Genomic DNA, 20618 nt, shown 5'->3' on the forward strand with positions numbered 1-20618 from the left:
AGAGCTGATCTGGATTATTACTGTTATCCAAAAATACTAGTGAAAAACTGTTTACAAGTTATCATTTATTTTGAGATAATTTAGCTGCATTATGTTCAATGACAGGTTTAATAGTTGCAGAGTACCCCAGAAGACTAATTATAACAGCTATTTGATGTTTTTGTGCATGTTGGCCATTAAAAAAAAAAACTCTAAATTACCTCTTACCTGTCAAGCAGAAAGCACTCTACCCACATCTACCTTGCTTTTCTTCAGTCCTCCCTTGTGGGGTTTTCTCACAACAGCTTTCCAGAAAGCACATCTTTCCCCTTGCTATCTTTAGCACATTTATGTTCTTACGAAGGCAAGCAGGCTCTCAGTGCAGGGATTTAGAGGCCTTTCCCACTAATTGCCAGCTTGTAAACTTAATTGGACTGTCTCCCTGGGCACCGTTCCTAAATCAATTAGGCAGTGAGTTGGCTGTCACCTCTTTTTCCCAAGCAGGTTGCCTGGAAGCGCACCACCCAGGAGAAGTCAAGCATCCAAATGGGAAGATGTTGACCTCTATAGCTGAAAGTTATCACATTTTAAAATTCATTCTGTATAATTACTGTAAAACCTCTTCTAGGAAGAAGGCAAAGCTCTCTCTGTCCTTCCCTCCCTCCCTTCCTCTTTGTAGTCCACTGTGCAAAAATATGCTCTTCTCTATTGCACGCTGGTTTTCAGCTTTACCACTCTTCTTCTCAGTTTGCCACACTACCAAGGTAATGCTGTGTTGATTAGTCAGCCCCTCTTCCCAACCTCAGCAGTTTTTAGTTCTCCGCTATTTAAGAAACAATGCAAATATAAATTATATGGAAAATTTAGAGGTCCATGACAGCAAAACCCAGACAGGCATTCAGGCCTGAAATAAAATCCATAATTAACTCATGGCTTGGAATTGTTTCCCATAAAAGTCTGTTAAGAAACTATGTCAGTGAGAATAGGCAAATACGTTTTTTAACTTCCAGCTGACATATGATTTTGGACAAGTTCTGTGAATTCTCCATTGTGCTGTCTAGCCAGATTTATTTCAGGAAAAGATTCATATTAAATTTACCCTCAAACATTAATTGCAAATTTTTTTGGTGTCTAATGCCAAACTTATTTTCAAAATTATTGCGGCTTCTTGTCGTTGATGTCAACCCAGATCTTGGATAATGCCAGACTTGGTACTGGTGCCAGTGGTTCAGCATTGCTGGCCTCAAAAAACATTTTAAATATAGTAGTATATTTAATTAGCATGCAAATAAGTATTTTCATCTTCACTTAGTGATTAATGTGAAGATTGCCCAGCTTATGTAATACTTTAAAAACACTAAACATTTAGGAAGAATAAAGGCTGCCATAACAATTAGGTATTATCACACATACACAGATTAAACATGGGTATTACACAGTATAATGTCCATGGGCTTTAATACATGCAAATGTGAAGTGAAATAAAATAGACAACCATGTCTTTTCTTTAATGACTCTACAAAACTAAAGTACTTCTCTGTTACAAAAAATAAATATGTAAGGTTTTTTTTTCACAAAGCATCAGATCTGTGTTTGCAAGTTCTCAGCAGGTTACTTGTCCTCGAGCTATAGTCAGATGTTTTCATCTACCTTTTTTTTTTTCTTCAGTTCTTATTTTACATCACAAATTTTCACAACTACACTTCTGAAAATTTTTGACGTATGTTTTCTATATATCAGGTCTGCTTTTCTCTGTTACCAGACTTTTTTCCCCCAGCCATCCCATGGCTTTAATATCAGTATTGAATTTCTGCTTGTTCCCTTTCTCATCAGAATTTTTTCCTTAAAATTAGTTTTGACAAACAACATCAGAATATACATTGAGAAAATAATTTTATTTTTTTTTTAATTTAAAGACAGGGGAACAGTAAATTTATTCTGGTCTCTTTCTAATATCTGGAGCAGTAGTGATAAAGAATACTATAGCACAGTGACCCAAAGCAAGCAAGAATTGCTAAAATGCCATGTGTGGTCTGTCACACGATCACATGGGTAGCCAGAGACAATAAATAACACTACTCTCTGCAGCTTTTCTGTCACCTTTTCTGTTCAGAAGCTGAGACTTACAAGTCAAGAAAATTTGAGAGTCTTTTAATTTCTACTTTTCAGAGACAGAGTGCTGTAGATAAATCATATGCTCAAGGAGTGAGCGATGTGTTGCTCTTTTTTTTCCCTTACGGCGAGCCTGTTCTTGGTTTCATATGCAACTGTGATTCAAAGGTCCCTAAACGTTGATATCTTTCATGATATCCTGTCACAGAAGAAATGCTTCACTTAGAAAATTTTGCCAAGCAAAAGTAAGTTCTAGAGCGATTGCAATATGGAGAGTAATCAAGTAACTGCTGCTTTGAAGTTTGAGCTGCTGTAAACTTGTATACGTAGGTACGTTTCTGTGAGAGAAATGCTATTTTCTAGTGTTGTCCAGCAGTATTTCCCTCCAGGAAGGAGGTGCTAGGAACGTGAATTTATTACCTCAAATACAATAATGATAAACTGTGAATAAGCTGGTTTTAAAACAAACTTCATTACATGATGTTGTCACTAATAGGTATTGGCTGCATTGGCTCAACCTCTGTGTATGAAGTTCACTGATGTTTTTTCTCTGCTGTCCAAAGCACTCTCAGTCTAAATACACCAATATAATAAGGAGGTGTCTCACATAAAAAATTAATAGTGAAACCCATTAACTTAAACTTCCTAATTTTAACCAACAGCAATTATTTTTAACTGTGCTGAAAAGTAGTCAGCTACTGGTTTACATACTCATAACACTATCTTTGGTTTTAATATTTCCTGTAAAAGGTGTGATCACAAGAGGACAACTGGGCCTTGTGGAAATCATCCACCAGTACATTCGTTACGATGAGATACACGAGGCAATTAATGTCCTGAACATCATGAACTGGAACACAATGGGTCGTCAGTGTTACATATGCTTGAGTGCCATTGTCAATCACCTTCTTAAACAAAAGCTTACACTAGACAGAGAAGGTAAGGGACTGATTCTATTTTTAATGTATTTTTGTGGTGTCTTTGTAATTCACATGTGGATTATGGCAATATATTTTTTGACTTTATAAAGAAGACAATAGTGAGAATCCAGGCAGTCAGCCAGATTATGGTACTCCATAATCAAATGTTGTATGTAGACAAGTCATTCAATAAAATCTGGATCAACGTGTTGATTGCATTTTAGTTCATTTGTATCAATAGTGATACTAAAATAATGCATATTTTAATATATATCTTGTATAGGCATGACAATATATATAGCACTATCTTATATGTGCTGTAACTTTATTACATTGCATAAATTTAGCTTATGTTACAGACTAATGTTAGTTAATATAAGATTCAAATGTTTGTTATATATTCGTACTGAGACAGCACCAACTTAAGGAGGGATGTTTTCCTGCAATGGGGACAAGAGATTTTAGCATGGTTTTTAAGGTGCTTTTGAACGGTCATTCTTTCATTACAGGATCCAAAGGCTTTGAATACACTATCCTCTGCTGCCTCCTTTAGGATTATAGCATTTGTCCTCACTGTAATCTTCTGGCCCCCTGCAGTAGTAGCTGGGTTCCCTCACAAGAAATGATGAATTTTAGGTTCAGCCTCGTCTCTGCTGAAGCCTGGTGTGATGCCTTCCTCTTGATTTGCTGTCTGTCTTGAAACTCAACAGACTTCAAGATTTGAAGTGCCTTGATTTAGTGAAGCTGTTATCCTCCAGTCTAGCAGGCAGACAGCTGGGTACCAGGCATCTTTTGTGGCAAGAAAGAATACTTAGGATTCTGGTGTGTTTAATGATAGAAAAACTCCAAGGTGTCCTACATTGCTGCCAAGCCATCAGCTATCCCATTTTGGGGGATCTGATTAAAAAAATCTCTGCATTGCAAACATAGCGTATCAATTCTAAATAAAACATGCTTTGAAAAGGACCCATGAAAAGGGCTTGTTTTCAAACTCTTGTAAAAATATGCACATTATAAATAGATGCCTGTGTGTTTCCCCCCCATGCAGCTCTCTAACACTGTTTACAGCAGATGGAATTTCATTCTGTCCAGGAGTTATTCTATATGAATCTAACAAATTTGGCATAGTAATTTGTTTTCTTTTTTATTAGCAAAACCCAGTGGGACCTTTTATTTATAGCGATGGGGCAGTTATCTTTGAGATCTTTAGCCTTCAACATCAAGCTGGGCTACCTAATGAATCTGTAACTGTGCTAGTGGTTACTCGTATTCCATGTACATTGAAATATTTCAGAAGTACAAAACATGCTGTCAAGAAAACGGCAATGGCAAGAGAGTATGGCTTGTTTTTGCAAAGGTACTGCTGTATTCAATTTTAATCTAAATTGACTGCTGCTTTGAAAGAAAATACCTTTAAAGTTCAACTTATCTTACTGTCTAGATTTAAGATAACGCAAAACCTAATTTACTAACAGTTTGCCTGTGTTCCTAACACAGTACTATTAGCACATTTAGTGCTATCAAACCTAATAAAATAAAATGTAACTATGCTTGGTAATAAAGAACCATTATCACTAAATACAGAAATGGCTAGTTCAAACAAACGTTAATAGTGGCAAATCAATGAGATTTTGTCTGCTGAATGAGTCAATAGATTATATTTTGCTTTTAAAGCCTCCACAAAATTCTGATTAACAGTAGCAGTTTGCACATTCACTCTGAAAGGAGAACCTATATAGCAAATATATAGCAAATTCTCCCTGTTCTGCCTATAAGGACTTGTACTACATGTTAACTCTCAAGCAGAAGCCACATAACATAAATATTATTGATCATTAAATTTCCTTTTAGCTCAGCACGTGGGACACAAACATATACTGTGTATTTTCTTGTATTATTTATAATTTTATATTAAAAACATGTAGAAAAATGCCTAAGAGCTCCAGCTGTGGAGTGTAGCAGTCAGAAAGTATTTAAAGTGGAGAGAACTTCTGTAACAAAAGGGCTTTATTTTATTGATTACAAGGGGGCTTATCCCGTTTCCCACCACTACACGCTGTAGGAGAGTCAAACCCTTGGGGTTTCTAGACCCTTTTATTTAAAGTTTTTAAAGAACTGTTGGCTGAAGGAGGTTCCTTAGACCTCAAGGCCATCACAAGAAGGGTTCTGTCACCTGCTGACCTAACGCAATACTCCCCGAAAAACTGAACTTCCATGTTGTTTGCCCAAGAGGACAAAGATGATTTGAGCTAATTGAGAGTTGATCTCTACCGGACAAACTTGTTCAAACTGTATTACTCTTATGAGTCACTTTTAATTGTACGCTGCTGGTGAGAACTTGATGTGTTACAGACTTCTTCGTCCTTTTGACAGCTTTTGTTGCTCAAAGTCATTGTCAACTCTGCCTCCAAGGGAAAATTTATATGCACATTTGTGTTTGTACATTCTGTCATATTTTAATTTAATCTGTCCTACGACAACATCACATTTCATCAGTGTTTGAGGAATTTGACTGACTGCAAACATGAGCAACCTGTTGTAAATGAAACAGTTTCACTTGTTTCATTGCTGCTGTGTTTGAACTCCACAGCACAGCTTGAGGCAAGCCTTGGAACCTTTTATGCTCCAACAAGACCCCTCTTGGAAACAACCGTGCTGGAGTACAGGGACCCAATCAGCAGATATGCAAGAAGGTTCTTCCACCACCTGCTCAGGTGAATGACAGTTTCAACTTCTATCAACTTAAAATTAATTACATTTTTCAATAACAACCTGCTTTAATGTGGTTAACATTTTCCACGAGGACCACCCCTGAAAAAAATGCATTCATTGTTAGTTTGTTTAACTTGCGCTTCGTTCCTTTCAAGTACAGTATTACAGATAAAATGCTATTCGGAGCTCTTCTATCATCAATACACTTAAAATGAATCACCCTTTCCCTTTTAGCTTGGTAGAAAAAAGATAGCATGCTTCTGTGAGATTTATATTCACGAACTGCTTGCAGATTAACTATTGAAACAGCTTACAAACTTGGAGAAAACACTGAGTTTAAATAGATGCTAAAATGCAAATGAACAGTGCATGGTCCAAGACGTTTTTGTCTTTGCACCATTAAAATCTGAGCATTTTGTTATTCTCATCCTCAACATTCTCATACAGAAATTCATACTCCAGTAATTTTTAGTGAGTTTCCAGTGCCATTAAAATAAGAGGAGAAAATGAAATGTTGCGTTAATCTGTAAATTATATGACATTAGAAAAGTCGTAATACTAAATTCAGCTAGAATTCATAGTACATTCATTTATTGCTATATTTTTCCTTCATAATAAATTAATAGCCTAAATTTCAATCAGTTATAAATATCAATATACAGCAGTTTAACCTGTTCATATGTTCAACCACAAATACAGCTGAAACATTCCCTCTGAGAATTACCCAGTCCATGAAAATAAGGAGAAATTACCTTCTGAATGCTACAATGTTTGTAACACCTGATTGAGGAGGACTGTGGATGGACATAGTGAGAAGACTTACAATGCACCTTTTTTCAGTCATTCATCCAGATTATATACGTTGTCTGCATATGCAAAGCTAGGAACTGCAAGTTACTTTGATAGTACAGTTTGTGCTGCTTTCAAATCTTAAAGAGAAATATTTTATACTGTCTTCTGCATTTTGAATCTGAATAGGATCGTCTTTCTGCTAACAGGTTCATTCCAAAGGGGAAATTATTCTAAGTAGAAGAATGCTCCAAATACCTGCATAATATGCACCAGCCTTTCACTGGAGTTTTCTTAATAGATGTGGCCACAATAGTGGCCACAAAAAGCAAACTCTGCTTTTGCCTTTCTCCTAGAAACCAGCAGGGAAGATCTGTTGCTGCAATGGCCAACAGTAGTGGCTGCGGGCCAGTTGCCTGCAGAGGACAGATGCGGAAAGAATGCCTCAGAGATTGCTGAGAGGTGTAACTATGGTGCTTTTACATCTGCAAGAGAAAGGTGTATTCCCTCTGACTCAGGATTTGCTTCCAAATGCTAGCAGGCATGCAGAGGCATGGGGCCTTGGCTAAGCTTTCAGCCCTTGGGGCTGCTGAACACAGCTGAAACACTGACTCAATCCCCCTAGCAAACAAGAAGCTTCAGTGTCAGAATGCTGCCTGGACCGTATGGGGCACAAACAGGAGGTGTGTAGGAGAGTTTCCTCATGTCTTTTACCTCCACTATAAAGCAGCCCCTGAACAATCTACTATTGTGGCAGTTTTTTGGAACAAATGTGTGTTATTTTGCTGTTTCCCTATTGTCAAACGGATTTGTATTCAACTGAATCAAAGTGATAGGATCATGTGATTGCTGCAGAACAGATGGTAATGCTTAAAGCTTATCTGAGAAGACATAATCTAAGTACAAAATGAAATGTTCAAAAATGGGAGATTTATCTGATAGACATCAAGGAAATGATGTCCAGAGCTGATCTTTATTGTATTAAAGTGGCTGTGCCTTAATTGGTGTTTATTTCCTTTTAGATGTTTTCTTAAGTGACCAGAATGATTTGAATGTAGGCTAAGCAGAGAGTACTACAGATTTGTTGGAGGAATGGGTAAACCATGGTTCTGGGTGAGAGAATGCCATCTAGGTGCGATGCAATGTCTAGGAGAATCATAGGGAGGCACAATGCACACTAATTCCTTCAGGCATGCGAAAGTTGCAGCTGCTGCTATTACATCTGTCTGTGAGGAGCCAGCAAGGCAAGCCGCTTCTGCCAGCCTGCATTTACAACTATAGGTTCAGAACAGGAAGAAAAGTGAGAAGAGAGCTACGCTCTTGCCTTTCAGGTCACCATATTATGCCCCTGAGGACACTGAAATGGGAGTAGTCCCCACACTACCTGTTAGTCAGAGACAGCAACTGTCTCTGGGTGTCAGGAAGGCTCCATTTTAAGACAGTTATGCTCTCTGTCTCAACCCTTGTTGTTTGATTTATTCACTTTTTTACCCTTATTCATTTGGCACTAAATACTTGCAGGCTAGTTACAAAGAGTTAATGAATCTCTTCAGACTGAATTGTGTTACCGCAGATGTGTCTGCATGACCAAACTAGAAGACTTGAATGCAGATGCACTGTAAACTGTCAATGCCAACTTGATGCAGCACTAGGGGACATTTGTTACTCTCTTGTGAGCATGAGGAGACAAAAGCAAAGTGATCTCTTTGTACCCTGTTGCAGCAAGAAGTGGAGGAAACATAGCGCTTCCTAAATTATGTGCACTATAAGTATGGCTGGTATTCAAAAAATATTTCTTGGAATAGTCGGGCCTCCTGCAATTCCTTTGGGCTTCAGAGAAAATAAGCAGAAGATGCACAGAAATTAAATCTAGAGGATAAGGAGCTAAAACACACAGGGAGAAACTCAGAAGTGAGGTAGGAAGAGTGAGGAAAGTGGGGATAGGAGCATGAGTAGAAGACAAGGAATTGGGGACAAAGGACTAAAGGCAGGGTTGGGGACGTACAGAGTCCTGCAAAAGGGCAGAGCGGGAGTACAGAGCGAAATGGGGGAAGACAGCTTAGGATGTGTGTGGTGGGCTATAGAGGAGACCAGGCACATCAGGGATGGACAGGGAAGGGCAGAGTCTTTCATACAAGATTAAAACACTTAAATGTTTCTAGATCTAAATCTGAAAAATGTTCATGTAAACAGAAGTTTTCACCTCCCTCTCCAGCTTTCCTTTGAATGCCCCACCAATCTGCCTTAAGCCTTTTCTAGAAGGACCCACTCTTGGGAGAGAAATATTAATTCATTCTACATGCTGAGACAATCTTTGACCTGCCTGATGAGTCTGCCAAAAAGGTGCCAGTTGTTGCTGTACTTTTTTAAGATGTGAGTGTCTGCATTTACTAGAATTGAGAAATACAGTTACCTTTTCAGAAAGGCTATCCTCACCTAGTAATAATCATGTGCCAATGATTTTAATCTTTACTGTAGGCTGAAAGGTTGTATACCCAGTTGCAAATAACTGGAGACATCCATTCTCACATTATCAGTGAGATTATAAGCTAACTATTTTTCTGCCATCAAAGAGATCGGTTTCTAGAAAATGCTGAATGCTGTGATGGCAGGCTCCCTCTTTTAGGTATTGGGCACTTTTATAAAGAAGATGCTCCATCATTACTGGCTGCACTGCAAGTATGGGTTAGAAAATGGTACTGCAACCTGAGATGGGCCAAGGAACACTGACAGCACGACTGAAATGGATTGCAATTAGAAGGAAGGAAAACGCTTTGCAACGTGTTTGACGCAGCCTTGTTATTTGTATCTGTCGTTATAAAAACTAAGTTCTTAAATTTGGAAATCGTGCAGCATCTTCAGCTTCCACGAAAATAGAAGCTTAGAGCATTGCAGGTATAGGCCCTGAATATAGAATATGGAATACTTCCAAAACCAGGCGTTCAGTATACAAAATTAAAATTAAAGGCCTCTTAATTATATGCCAGGGATCCATTACAACAGTATTTATGGAATGAATAATTATTTTTGCTTTAAATTCTTATCTATAATTAAAAAATACAGGAACTGAATTACAAGTATAGAAATGTATCTTAGGTGTTCCTTGCCACTTGAGTAGCACTCTGGTATTTTATTATGATGTCACTGCTTATAATAATATAATGCATTATATCATTATGTAAAATGTTGAGCAGAGGTGGATTTATTAGGAAGCCTTGGGGAGTTGTAACCTTCTTGCACCCACCCTTTTGTTGAGTGCTGCCTACTAAGTGTATTTGTGTAATGGGGGAGTGGCTGCACAACCTCCTGCCTCTGTATAACAGCCTCATCTACCCGTGTACAGAACATGGAATGGGATGGAATAGTTTTTCACTCGTTAACTGTGGCATCGCTGACTCATGGCTTTGCTTCACTCTGATCAAGCATTCGTAAATTGTACTTGTCATATTTTCTAATGCATGAAATTATCTTGTTTGTTTGACACACACACCCAGGCACAAACATACGCCTGCTGTGTTTTGTTCAAATTTTTCTGTCTCTCTCAAACAGGCAGTGAGAAAGTAACATAGCATGAGCTGGAGGTAAAGGCTGGGCTGGAAAGTGAAGTCTGAAATGCAGCTCAGGAGTTGTAGAATTAGAATACAGCCACAGCTCTGTGTTTCTGCTGTGCCCTTTCCTCCTTTGTTGTTGTGTTTGTGAATACACAGTTTAAGGAGCTTTTTGGTTTGTTGCTTGTACATGAAAAAATACTAAGATTCAAAACCATTTGGACCCTTCTCTCTGATAATTCTATTAAGAGAATGTAATTGTTTTTTTTTTCCCATAGTACAAATGTTTCCCCACAAAGCAAAGCTCTGTTGTAAATAACAAGATAGTGCATTTACTTCTTTCAAGAGCAAAGTGGAGCTCTGATCACATTCACTGGTAGAATTTTGGATGGATTCATTAAAGATTCTCCTTTGGCTGAATCCAAAAATGAAAATGCCTGCCATGTTTTTACTGTTACTGTTTTTACTCCTTTGCAATTCTTCTCAGAAGTGTCATGTACTCTTCCTAGTGTTCAATGTAAGATGCTACTCGTTAAATGCAAGGAAGAATTTAGCTGCATGTTGGGCAGAACATTCATAAAGTGGTATGACTTCACACACAGAACTTGATAGAGCTCCTTTGTAAATAAACACTCATAAAGGAGATGAGAAAGTAAGTGGTCATTAGCATCAAGGGAGATCTGCTTTCAGCCAGTACTGATTTTTATGAATCACTTCACTATTCAAGAGTTCTGAAGTGTACTGCGATACTACCTGACATGATGCCTTGACACAGTCAGTTATCACTTAAGTCCAAGACAACCTTTGAAAAACTTAAATAAAGGTCTTTTGCCCTGCAGGTACATCACTTATGCAGTACTAACTACCCCTTGGTAAGCAGGTTCCCGTATCACTACACTGCAATCTACAAAGTAGATATTCACTGTGAGTATTCCATCCTAAATAGGACCCTAAATCAAAGGTGAAAAAATGCCTCAACTCCATAGGAATAGTTCCCAATCCCATGTGCTGCCAACTGTATGGAACTGAGGGACAGAGTGAGCAAAGAGCTTTTATGATCCTTTTTAAGAGCACCCTAAAAGTACAATCTATAATTATATTGGTACATAGTGTGTTGCAAAATATATATAAACATTAATGATGACATGGTTCAGGACTAAGAATGTCTTTTGTATTCATAAGGTAACAGGTAACCCATTAGGCATTAAATTATGCCTTCAGATAAAATGACCACTGATGTCAGTCAGGTTCTCTATGGTGGCCACATGAACAGAATTCATCTCTATGGGAGTAAGTTCAGTAGCAGCATTCTGACTAAAGTAGCACCTTCTGGAGAGGACTTTGAAGAGTCATTTTTTGTCATCTTGTGAAAACGATCAAAACCAAAGGTTTTCATATTACCACGACACTGATAAATGAGAATTTCAAATGCTGTGATGGAACTGCACATGAAAAGATTCCCCTGATCATGCTTCTTGACCTGTTTTAGAAGCGAGAAATAAAGACACCTATTTAATGGAACTAGATTATTTTTGCAGTTAAAGAGGTTAAATATCTCAAGAAAAGTTTAGAATGGCTTTGCTTCAGTCCTATGGTGCTAATGATTTTTTTTCTTAAACCAGCTCCACAACAGTTTTCAATTTCAGTCAGATGCTTTGGTGCCACAGGAATGGCTCCATGATTTATTTCTCTAGTGGTGATTACAATGTAAGAAATATTGAGCAAAATTTCGGGGCTGGGGGGAACAAATGACATGACATAATTGCTTGAGAATAAAAACCCATGAAGATAAACCACAAGAAATCTCTGTCAGAGATTTGGGCAAGATTTTCTACTGAACCTAATGGGAGACATTGCTTGGAGCATGGGAAAAATTGCCCCTGCTACACACTTAGAGCAGTCACAGAGCTACTCTAATATGGAGCTATTTCTCACAGCCACCAACAGATGGCTGTTTTGGTGGACCAGAGTGCAGTAAGTCCTCCAGTTCTCTGCTACGTCCCCACCCATGGGACTGCACTAGAAAAAAGGAACACAGAATAGCTACGCTGGACTAATGTTCTTTGTGCCAAGGCTATTCCCACATGCTGGTTAATCTGACTTTGATATTGCTACTTTTAGAAGCCGAGCCCACATAGAGACCATTGGTGTGTTGTGTTGTGTAACTGATAATCTGCCCTCATAAGATGGCTTTTTCCTTCTGTACCAGCTGTGCAATTCTTCTGAAATCTGAGGGGCTTTGGGCATACTTCAAGTACAGAAACAATGCAAATATACCATATTCATGGACAAAACCTCAAGAATAAGTTCGTAACAACACATCTCCACCCTTGAGCAGCTGCAGTAAGTCAGCCTCAGCTTTTCTTTGCAGGTCATAAGTTATTCCCTCCCCATCAACTCTACCTAGTCACTAATGGTATCTCCTTCTGGAGCGACACTCAAAAATCTCTTCTTGAGGTCCTGACCGAGAACCCGAATTTAAGATGTGATTTTTTTCCTTGCAGTCTTTCCAGATTGATTCATGTCTCATCTCTTTACCAAGATACTTTTTTCTCCATTCATCTTCAGAGTCTTCCTGAGCCCTACCATTACACTTCACTTTTCTGTATATGGACCATCTGACAATATTCTGTCTTGAACTCAGCTCATCAAATCAGAACAGAACATGGCTTGGCAATCTGTAATCCATTTGTTGTGTGCAAAAAATTGTTTGTTTTCCTTCCTAAAGAGCTTTGGTTTTCTGACTTTTCTCCCACTTCCATCCAGTACCCTCCAGGAAGAGCTAATTGAACAGTCAGGCAGCCCTAGGCTTCCTATCTTCAAATGCAGAGCTCCCTTTTATGGTTCTTCAGAACCAAAGAGCCTGCTAAGGAAAGGATACCATAAATAAAATTGAGAACAAAAGTCAGCAATAGTCAATTGTCCAATAATTGGATGTAGTGACTTGGGGTGTACCTCACCTCTCCTGACTTAATAATGTAGAATTTAGATGTCCTACATGCTCATCTGGGCTTCCTCTGTAGTTAGTATAAAGACATGGGCACCCAAAGGATGAGTAATCCCATCGAAGCGAGATGTCTAAGATAAGCATGAAGAATCAGACGTCTCTGCCTATCCCTATCAATTAACTATAAAGGAAGCCTACCTGATTAGCTTAAATTAGCCATGTAAACGTGAGCTGTTTGAAGATAAATGGAAAGATTTTCACTGTAAATGTCTATCTCCTGTATCACATTATTACTGGCCAGTTAACAGAAAGATCTTGGATGCTCAGATACAGTTTCTGTAATAGAAGGTGAGAGGCACAAAGACTCGTAAAAATATATGAGAAAAGGTTTACAGAAAGATACAAAAAGCAGATAGGCATGCAGATCTCTTTAAAAATCCCCTTTTGACCAGCTGGCCATGACAGGAAAGGATGGGGATGTTTCTTAGTTTACACTGTAAGTGTTGAAGTATCAGTAAAAGAGATTATACTATAGATAGATAAACAGTAATATATGACCAGCACTAGATAAAAGTTCATATGAGTTGAAAGGCAAGGTTCAGGGAATAGAAATTTACTGAAGAATACCAACATAGAAACCACCTCTGGCCTAGCAAACCCCTGAACCACAAATTATTGGAGACTTAGGAGGCTACTTAGGGAAGTATCACCACATGCTTGCCCTGTTTTATATTCTTTCATAGGCACCTAGCTGTTTGCAAGATGTTAGGTTAAATGTACCTTCAGTCTGAGCAAATGGTCATTCTTACATTTTATGTCCTTGTACATGAAGCTATGCAGAAAAAGCATAAAATACTCATTAGTTTTCCCTTTGCTTCCTCAAAAAATGTGCCAAAATTTGTATGATCAAAGTTCTAGAGGACTTCTTCTCTGGCTGCCCTGTGGCTATATTTGCTGTAATGGAGCTCTTATGTGTGGGAATTCTGTGAGCATTACCACTGCATTATTTTATTATAAAGAAATAGTATTGGCTATTGACAAACCTAGATAGAAAAAAATAAATATGCTCTAATGGACCTGTAACTCAACAAGTGATTCAGAATTTGGCCCTGCATGGTGATTTTGTAATTAGGTATTTATCTTTAGGCAGCCAGCTTTATAAGATATTGAGCTAATATAATTTCTCTGAGAAGTCTTAGCACTAAAAAAACGCATGTTATGCAATGTCAGGCATGAGGGAGAATTGACCCTGTACCTCATGGAAAGTCAAGGAGGAAAAGGGCCTGTTCATCTTAACTTTAATACCAAATTTCCATCTGCTGCAATTTGAAATTGCAGAGATATCACACATGTACAATAAGGATTTATTATAGAGGTAGCAACTCATCCTTAACCATAGCGATGATACTGGGCCTCTGTTATAGAGCTGTCTTTAGTGTGTAGACATGCTGATATGTTTGCTCAATAAAATACAGCTTTCGAGACATACTGTTAAGTTTATATGATCACCAGAGTGAGGGGGATAAAGCTGGAAGAGCAGAAAAGCAGAAGTGAATTAATGCAGTAAAGACTAGGATTTAACAGACAGGGTTGAGTAAAATAAATGTGAAACAACATGTGTCACTGACTCTTATCAGCATTTTTAATTAACATCTGTTTTTAGCCCAGAGTACTTCGGAAGAGTATGTTGGAGTGTGCCTGTATTTAAAGATAAAGATAGACTGTTGAGAAGTTACTAAATAGTAAGAGGTTGGGGGAGGCTGTGTTGGCCAGGTGGGTGTTAGTTGCAGCTTAGAGAAACCTGAAGGAAAGCCACTATGATAAAGTTGCAAGGTAGGGAAATATTGCTGTGGCAACAAAATACATTCTCTTGAAGGAAAATGAGTATGAAAAAGGGAAATACAGAGTGTGGGAAATTCAAAGGAAGTACACATTACAAGACTGAATCTAGTTTTAAAAGAAACAAACCATCATGGTTTCAATTTACATAATAATAATTTAAAATAGTAATAAATTGCTGTTCTCCAGTCTTTTATAGCACCTACTATTGAAAGTCTCAGAGCACTTGACAGACATGAAAGAATTATGCTACACAGTAGGAAACCATTGCTGTTGCTTCCAACGGTTGTCCTCTTCAGTGGCTAACCCCATTCTACAAGAATCCAGGCTAACATGATTGACCAGCATCACACAGGAAGTGTGTGACACAAACGCTCATAGAATCAGGATCTGTTTACTAATACTTCCTTGGTTTAGACATAAGACAGTTCTATAGTTTTAAACTAGTGCTATTTTATAGTTAGTTGAGCAAAGGTCAACAAATAAATGATGTAGGTTTTTTAATATGTAAAACTGCTACTTTTTCTAATATATTTCATACATCTAGACTATTACTAAGCATGTGTTTTAAAAGTTCAAATGGTGCCTTCTTACTAAACTGCTTCATTCAAAAATTAACTTGATTCACTTGAAAATCTGACTCAAAAATGCCTGAACAGCTTTTCTTTGAACATAGAAAATCTGTTCTGAGAAGAAGCTTGTATGTTTAACATAGAGTCATCTGAACTATTTCACACAAGAATACGTTTAGGTTTCCTAGAGTGGAATATCATCCTAGAAGATAGGAATCACATGGTAAGATTATTTTTTTTTTTTTGGTTTGGGAATGTCTTCAAGATTCACAGCCAGTTACAGCCCTCAAGGGCTTTCTCTGGCCAGGGAGTCATACTGTCTGGCTCCCCTTATTAGTTTTCTCTTTCCTCCTATTTTTTTAATTTGGTTGGTTGGTTTGTTTCCTTGCTTCATACCAGAAGGTACCCTTTGATGTGAAGGGCATTCAGTTCTATGCCCAACAATCTATAAAGTTATAGGTAGACTTCCTTTAGTTCAGAGATACATAATTTGACAGTATAGCTCAAGTAACAGAGAGTTTGAGTGACTTGAGATATTGGTGCCCATTTGAAATTTTCTCGTGGTTATTCACTAAATTTTACTTAAGATATATTTGTGTATGAACTTTGAAAGGTTCCATAAGGGATTTCTTTTTAAACAAGTCACTCAGGCCCCAAATCCAGCACTTCATTTAACATGCCCATATTTAGGACCCATAGAAAATTACAGGTCATAAACCCATACATTAATGCTTTGCTAAATTTGGGCCTGAAGGGATGTATAGATTATACCCGGACAACCTTTAGAGCTTCTGCATCTAAAATACAATTTAGAAGATTATCCCCTTGACTCATACATATAGGCCCGGTGGCTGTTTCTCCATTAGCCTTTGGTGTGCTCTGCAGCACTTTCTCTTCGTGAGTAAAGAGTATCTTAGAAGGCAACAAGGTTGTGGACCCCCCTCAGAGGTTTGTATATCCTGTTCCAGAGTTTATAATCTAAAAAACTAGTAGCATAATAGCAGGAGGTTGGCAAAATAATACCACTAGCATCTCAGAGGTCATAACTTACCAATGCATCCATTGATTCTTCTGTCAGTTCCCTACTGACTGAGAGAATCGTTGATGAATCTCAACCAACTTTACAGAGGGTAGAAGTCTCAGAAATAAACAAAGGCCTACCAGTTTTGTGAAAATCAACAACCAATTAGAATTAAGTAGGATGCAGGTAATTATCTCCATCCCCAAAAGCTACAGCAAAAGTTCAGCCAATATACATTCTGCCAATCGAGACATGCACTGCTTAACACCAAACACAGTCTACGTTGCCTCTTGCTCAAACCACTGTTGGGAGGGAGCTGAGTATACCCTGCTGGGAGAAGGATCATATGTTGGCAGGGCACGTAGGGAACAGGTAGAGTTACTGTGCTGAGGCCTGTATAGGAGCAAGTACAGGAAACTAATCAACAGTACTCTTTGCTGCTCACAGAATGTTTTCTTTTTAAAACCAGCAGTTAAGGTTTGATTTACGATTGTGATACGTGAAACTTTTGGTATGCCCTTGCACATACATTGATGTTGCAATAGTCTAGCTGCAGTAAACTAATACCCAGCAGTTAACTGATTTTTGCCAAAGGAGATCAGTAGTATCAGGGGTAGTCTGTTTTCCACATTTATTATCCAAGCAAATAATATGAGAGTATCAAGTAAATTCAAAAATTATGAGACCAAGACCCTGAAATCATGAGATTCTGAAACACAAACTCACAGTTTGGGGATAGAGGGAAATATAGATTCTTTGGAGAGTTCCTGGTCTTCAGGCTGCATTCAGTGGTCTGATTTTCTCTGCAACTGTCTTATTTAAAATAAGGTGTCCTACTGAACTCATTAGGGTAAAATTGTATCAGGTTTTGGTTGACTTTTGTTTAAAGTTTTTTTGTTTTTTTAATGAAATGAGAGATCTTAATGTATTTATTCCTCTCCAGGAACTCTAAGAAAAGCGCCAGTATTACAGAGTTCTCTATAAAATGAAGGATATAAATCTTTGACTAATCCTATAATTTTTAGATGAAAAGTTACATAGCAATCCAAGTCTTCAGCATTTACTGAAATTTTATTTTAAAATATTTCTTTGAAGGTCAATAGAATTTCAGGGTTGTCAGTTTAAGGATGTGCTGACTTCATTACGCATCAATATTTTTCATGTGAAATATGTAAGAACTTAAGCCCTGGGCCAAGGTTTTTTAAATGGGCTGTGAAGCTGTATTCTGAAATACAGCTACACATCTAAATCAGTAGTGTTATATTCAACAGCTGATTGAAAACCAATCTGTCCCCATTTAAATCAACCACTTAGCAACCTAGCCACACAATTTTTACATTCTTTAACCTGATAGTCTCTAATTATTCTGGCTTAGAATTCCATTGAAATAGGGTGCAGAGTCATTTTACAGACATTGTTCTTTATTTTAATATTGTCTAATTTAAAAGGAAACTATTTCAGATAATAACAACATTTTTTGAGAAAAAAAAAGCATGAAAATGATTTCTGTTCCAAAAATTGCTGATATGAGAACTTATGGGAAACAGCTCCTTTTATGAATAATTATTATTATTGTGTTTGAGAAATGGGCAAGATGCCTAGAAATTGAATGAAAGAATGTGCTATTAAATTGAAATATTAAATGAAATAACTGAATTAAAAGTGATCATGTAAACTCTGCAGTAAATGTTGGGAGCTGTAGCTGATTGAACATATTTCCATCATCTGTTTTGTATGCTTAAATACAATTGCTTGATGTAAGTAAACACTTGATTGATATTCTGAATACTTTAAAATCTGCATATGCATCACAGAATACTGAACAATTAAAACTTAATTTCAGTGTAGTTTGATTACATGTAAATTATTTCAATATTCATTTTTTTCCTGTTCTGTTTGCTCAGTGCATATTTAATATTCACTTTTTGAATGCATATCGCCCTTGATTGGACTGTGAGATGAGGATGACTCTGAAATTTCTTCCGTTAAAAAAGATTGCCTTATAAATATTATTTGTGCCACAGCTTTTCCCCTGCAGATTATTTTCTAAATGTTGTGTACCCTTATTGAAGACAAGGAAAAAAAACTGCTGCAGCCCTCCTTTATCAGCCCAGCACAAGGAATATGCTTACATGGTCGATGGGCATGTCTAAGAAGGCTTGTTGGTTGTAACTAGTCCCTAAAGAAATGTTTCCATCTTTTTTGCACTGTATTTCTCTCTTGCTTGCATGAGCTCGCTCTCCCTTCCCTTCCTCCTGCCTCCACATGAGTCTTTTTCCCTGGTTCTTAGACTTCTTATGAGATGTTTTAATATTATGGGTAAATATTACAAATATTTTCAAGTTGACCATTTTCAGCCTGAAAAATGTATTTCTGTCTGTAAGTGGCCACATTCAATTTCGGTGTTGTGGAATACAGATGACAAAATTCTGCCTTTTGATGTATTTGTAGAACCTCTCATAAAAACTGAAGAGACTTCTTTTCCCTTCTTCGCAGGCTGCAATCTGTGCACATTGTTGTGATCTACAGTATTTAAAATCACCTTATTTCGGAACATCCAACAAGAGGAAACCTTGGGCATTTGATTCTCTTTTTATTTATGCCAGGGAAACGAATAGCCTCTCTGAAGTTAATAGAGAGCATTATATTTTTTTATTACTGATATATTTTATTTAAAAATAAAATGCTTTCCTAGCATCTTTTCGGTTAAGTCATATTCTCAAAATACAAGAAGGCAGCAGGTCTGCCACTGCACCATGGAAGGCAGGTCTGGATTCTTCTCTGCCCCGACGATATGACCCTTGTCATATCACTCACGTTTCCCCTTTGTTTCCTTGTCCATACAACAGACATGCTAATAGCCATCTTTTTAAATTTTTATGGGATACATAGAAAGGTTGCGTAAGTGCACATAATAACAGTATTATTTTATTATATGAGAATTTGAACTTAATATGGTATGTTCTAAACAGCTTGCAGGGAAGTGTTTTCCTATCTGTCCTATATAGTTAATCGCAGTTTGAGAGTTTTAATCTTAAAGGTCATATTTCTGTTGGCTGTCACTTTGACCAAACAAGTGGCTGAACTTCATGGTTTGCAGGCAGATTTCCTTATCTCTCTTCTTCAAGAGACATATAAGTCTTGATTGCTGGAGTTATTGTGAAGCAAGCAATAACAAGGTGGAGGGAGGGGTGGAAAGACACTCACTTCAAGACCAGTAAGCTGTAGATGCCATTTTAGAAAGTAAATATTGTACCCTGTAATTGTAGCACAAGAACAAAAGGGAGGGCATTTTGCTTGGGGGTTGGTTGGTTGTTTGTTAGAGGAGCTGATAAACTGTAAGTGAAGTGTGCTAGCAATAGCAAGAGGTCTTCCCACGACAAAACATGCCTATAAAACTGACATTATTAGCTTGAGGTCAGTCTCATGTTGTACAGGACTCTCTCTAATTGTTCTTGTAGAATAAAAACAACAAAACTTCCATGCCAAAGAGATTCAAAATAACAAGTACCTTCTAGTAAAGCTAGTTCAAAAAACCCTGGACATTCTTGAGTGATTTAATACTGTTTGCCTAAGTAATGCAAACTTGTCACTCTTGTTTGAAACCTTGAAGTTATTTTAAAGCAATTCCATTTATAATAATTTATGAAGTATCTGTGATTGTTATTTCCAGCTCTTTTGTTTTGTGAAGAGCTTTTCTTGGATAGTCTTTTTTTTCCCCACTTTTTTCCCTCAGTACAGATCTGAAAATAATGAACTAACTTCACAGTTTTATGGATAGGAGACATAATGACACTGAAGTGTGTATGTTGATTAAAGAAAAAAAAAATAGATCTTTGTGAAACAGCAAAGAAATGACAGCTTTAAGGCCATGATTCTATTCTGCAGGTCAATCAAATGAAAAAGTTACTTTACATTTTTCAGTTGCAGGCATTTTTGCCTTGGCTGAAGCAAATGTCATTCAAATAGTCTGTATAGTTATAACTTTGGAAAAACAAAATAATGATGCAGACATTCTTTTTAGCTAGTTGTATAGCCGGTTTCTGTTAGGTTTCCAATTTCCCCTCTAAGTACTAAGAATGTATATTTAATCCATAATTGAAAAGAAAAATGTGACAGAAACAGATATACATGATAGCTGTTCAAGATACACATATTTTAACATGTACTTATTTGTCT

At 37.4% G+C, this 20618-nt stretch overlaps 1 protein-coding gene across 1 annotated transcript in view; it reads left to right on the plus strand.

Moving 5' to 3' along the window:
- The window catches only part of WDPCP (WD repeat containing planar cell polarity effector), a 106364-nt gene that overhangs the window by 34471 nt on the left and 51275 nt on the right, over positions 1 to 20618 (plus strand). Inside the window, 2 exon segments of the mRNA XM_068406821.1 lie at positions 2842 to 3030; positions 5602 to 5725. Coding sequence (XP_068262922.1) covers positions 2842 to 3030; positions 5602 to 5725 — 313 coding nt within the window.

The sequence above is a fragment of the Nyctibius grandis genome, chromosome 1, assembly GCF_013368605.1.
Source record: "Nyctibius grandis isolate bNycGra1 chromosome 1, bNycGra1.pri, whole genome shotgun sequence".
NCBI classification, from domain to species: domain Eukaryota; kingdom Metazoa; phylum Chordata; class Aves; order Nyctibiiformes; family Nyctibiidae; genus Nyctibius; species Nyctibius grandis.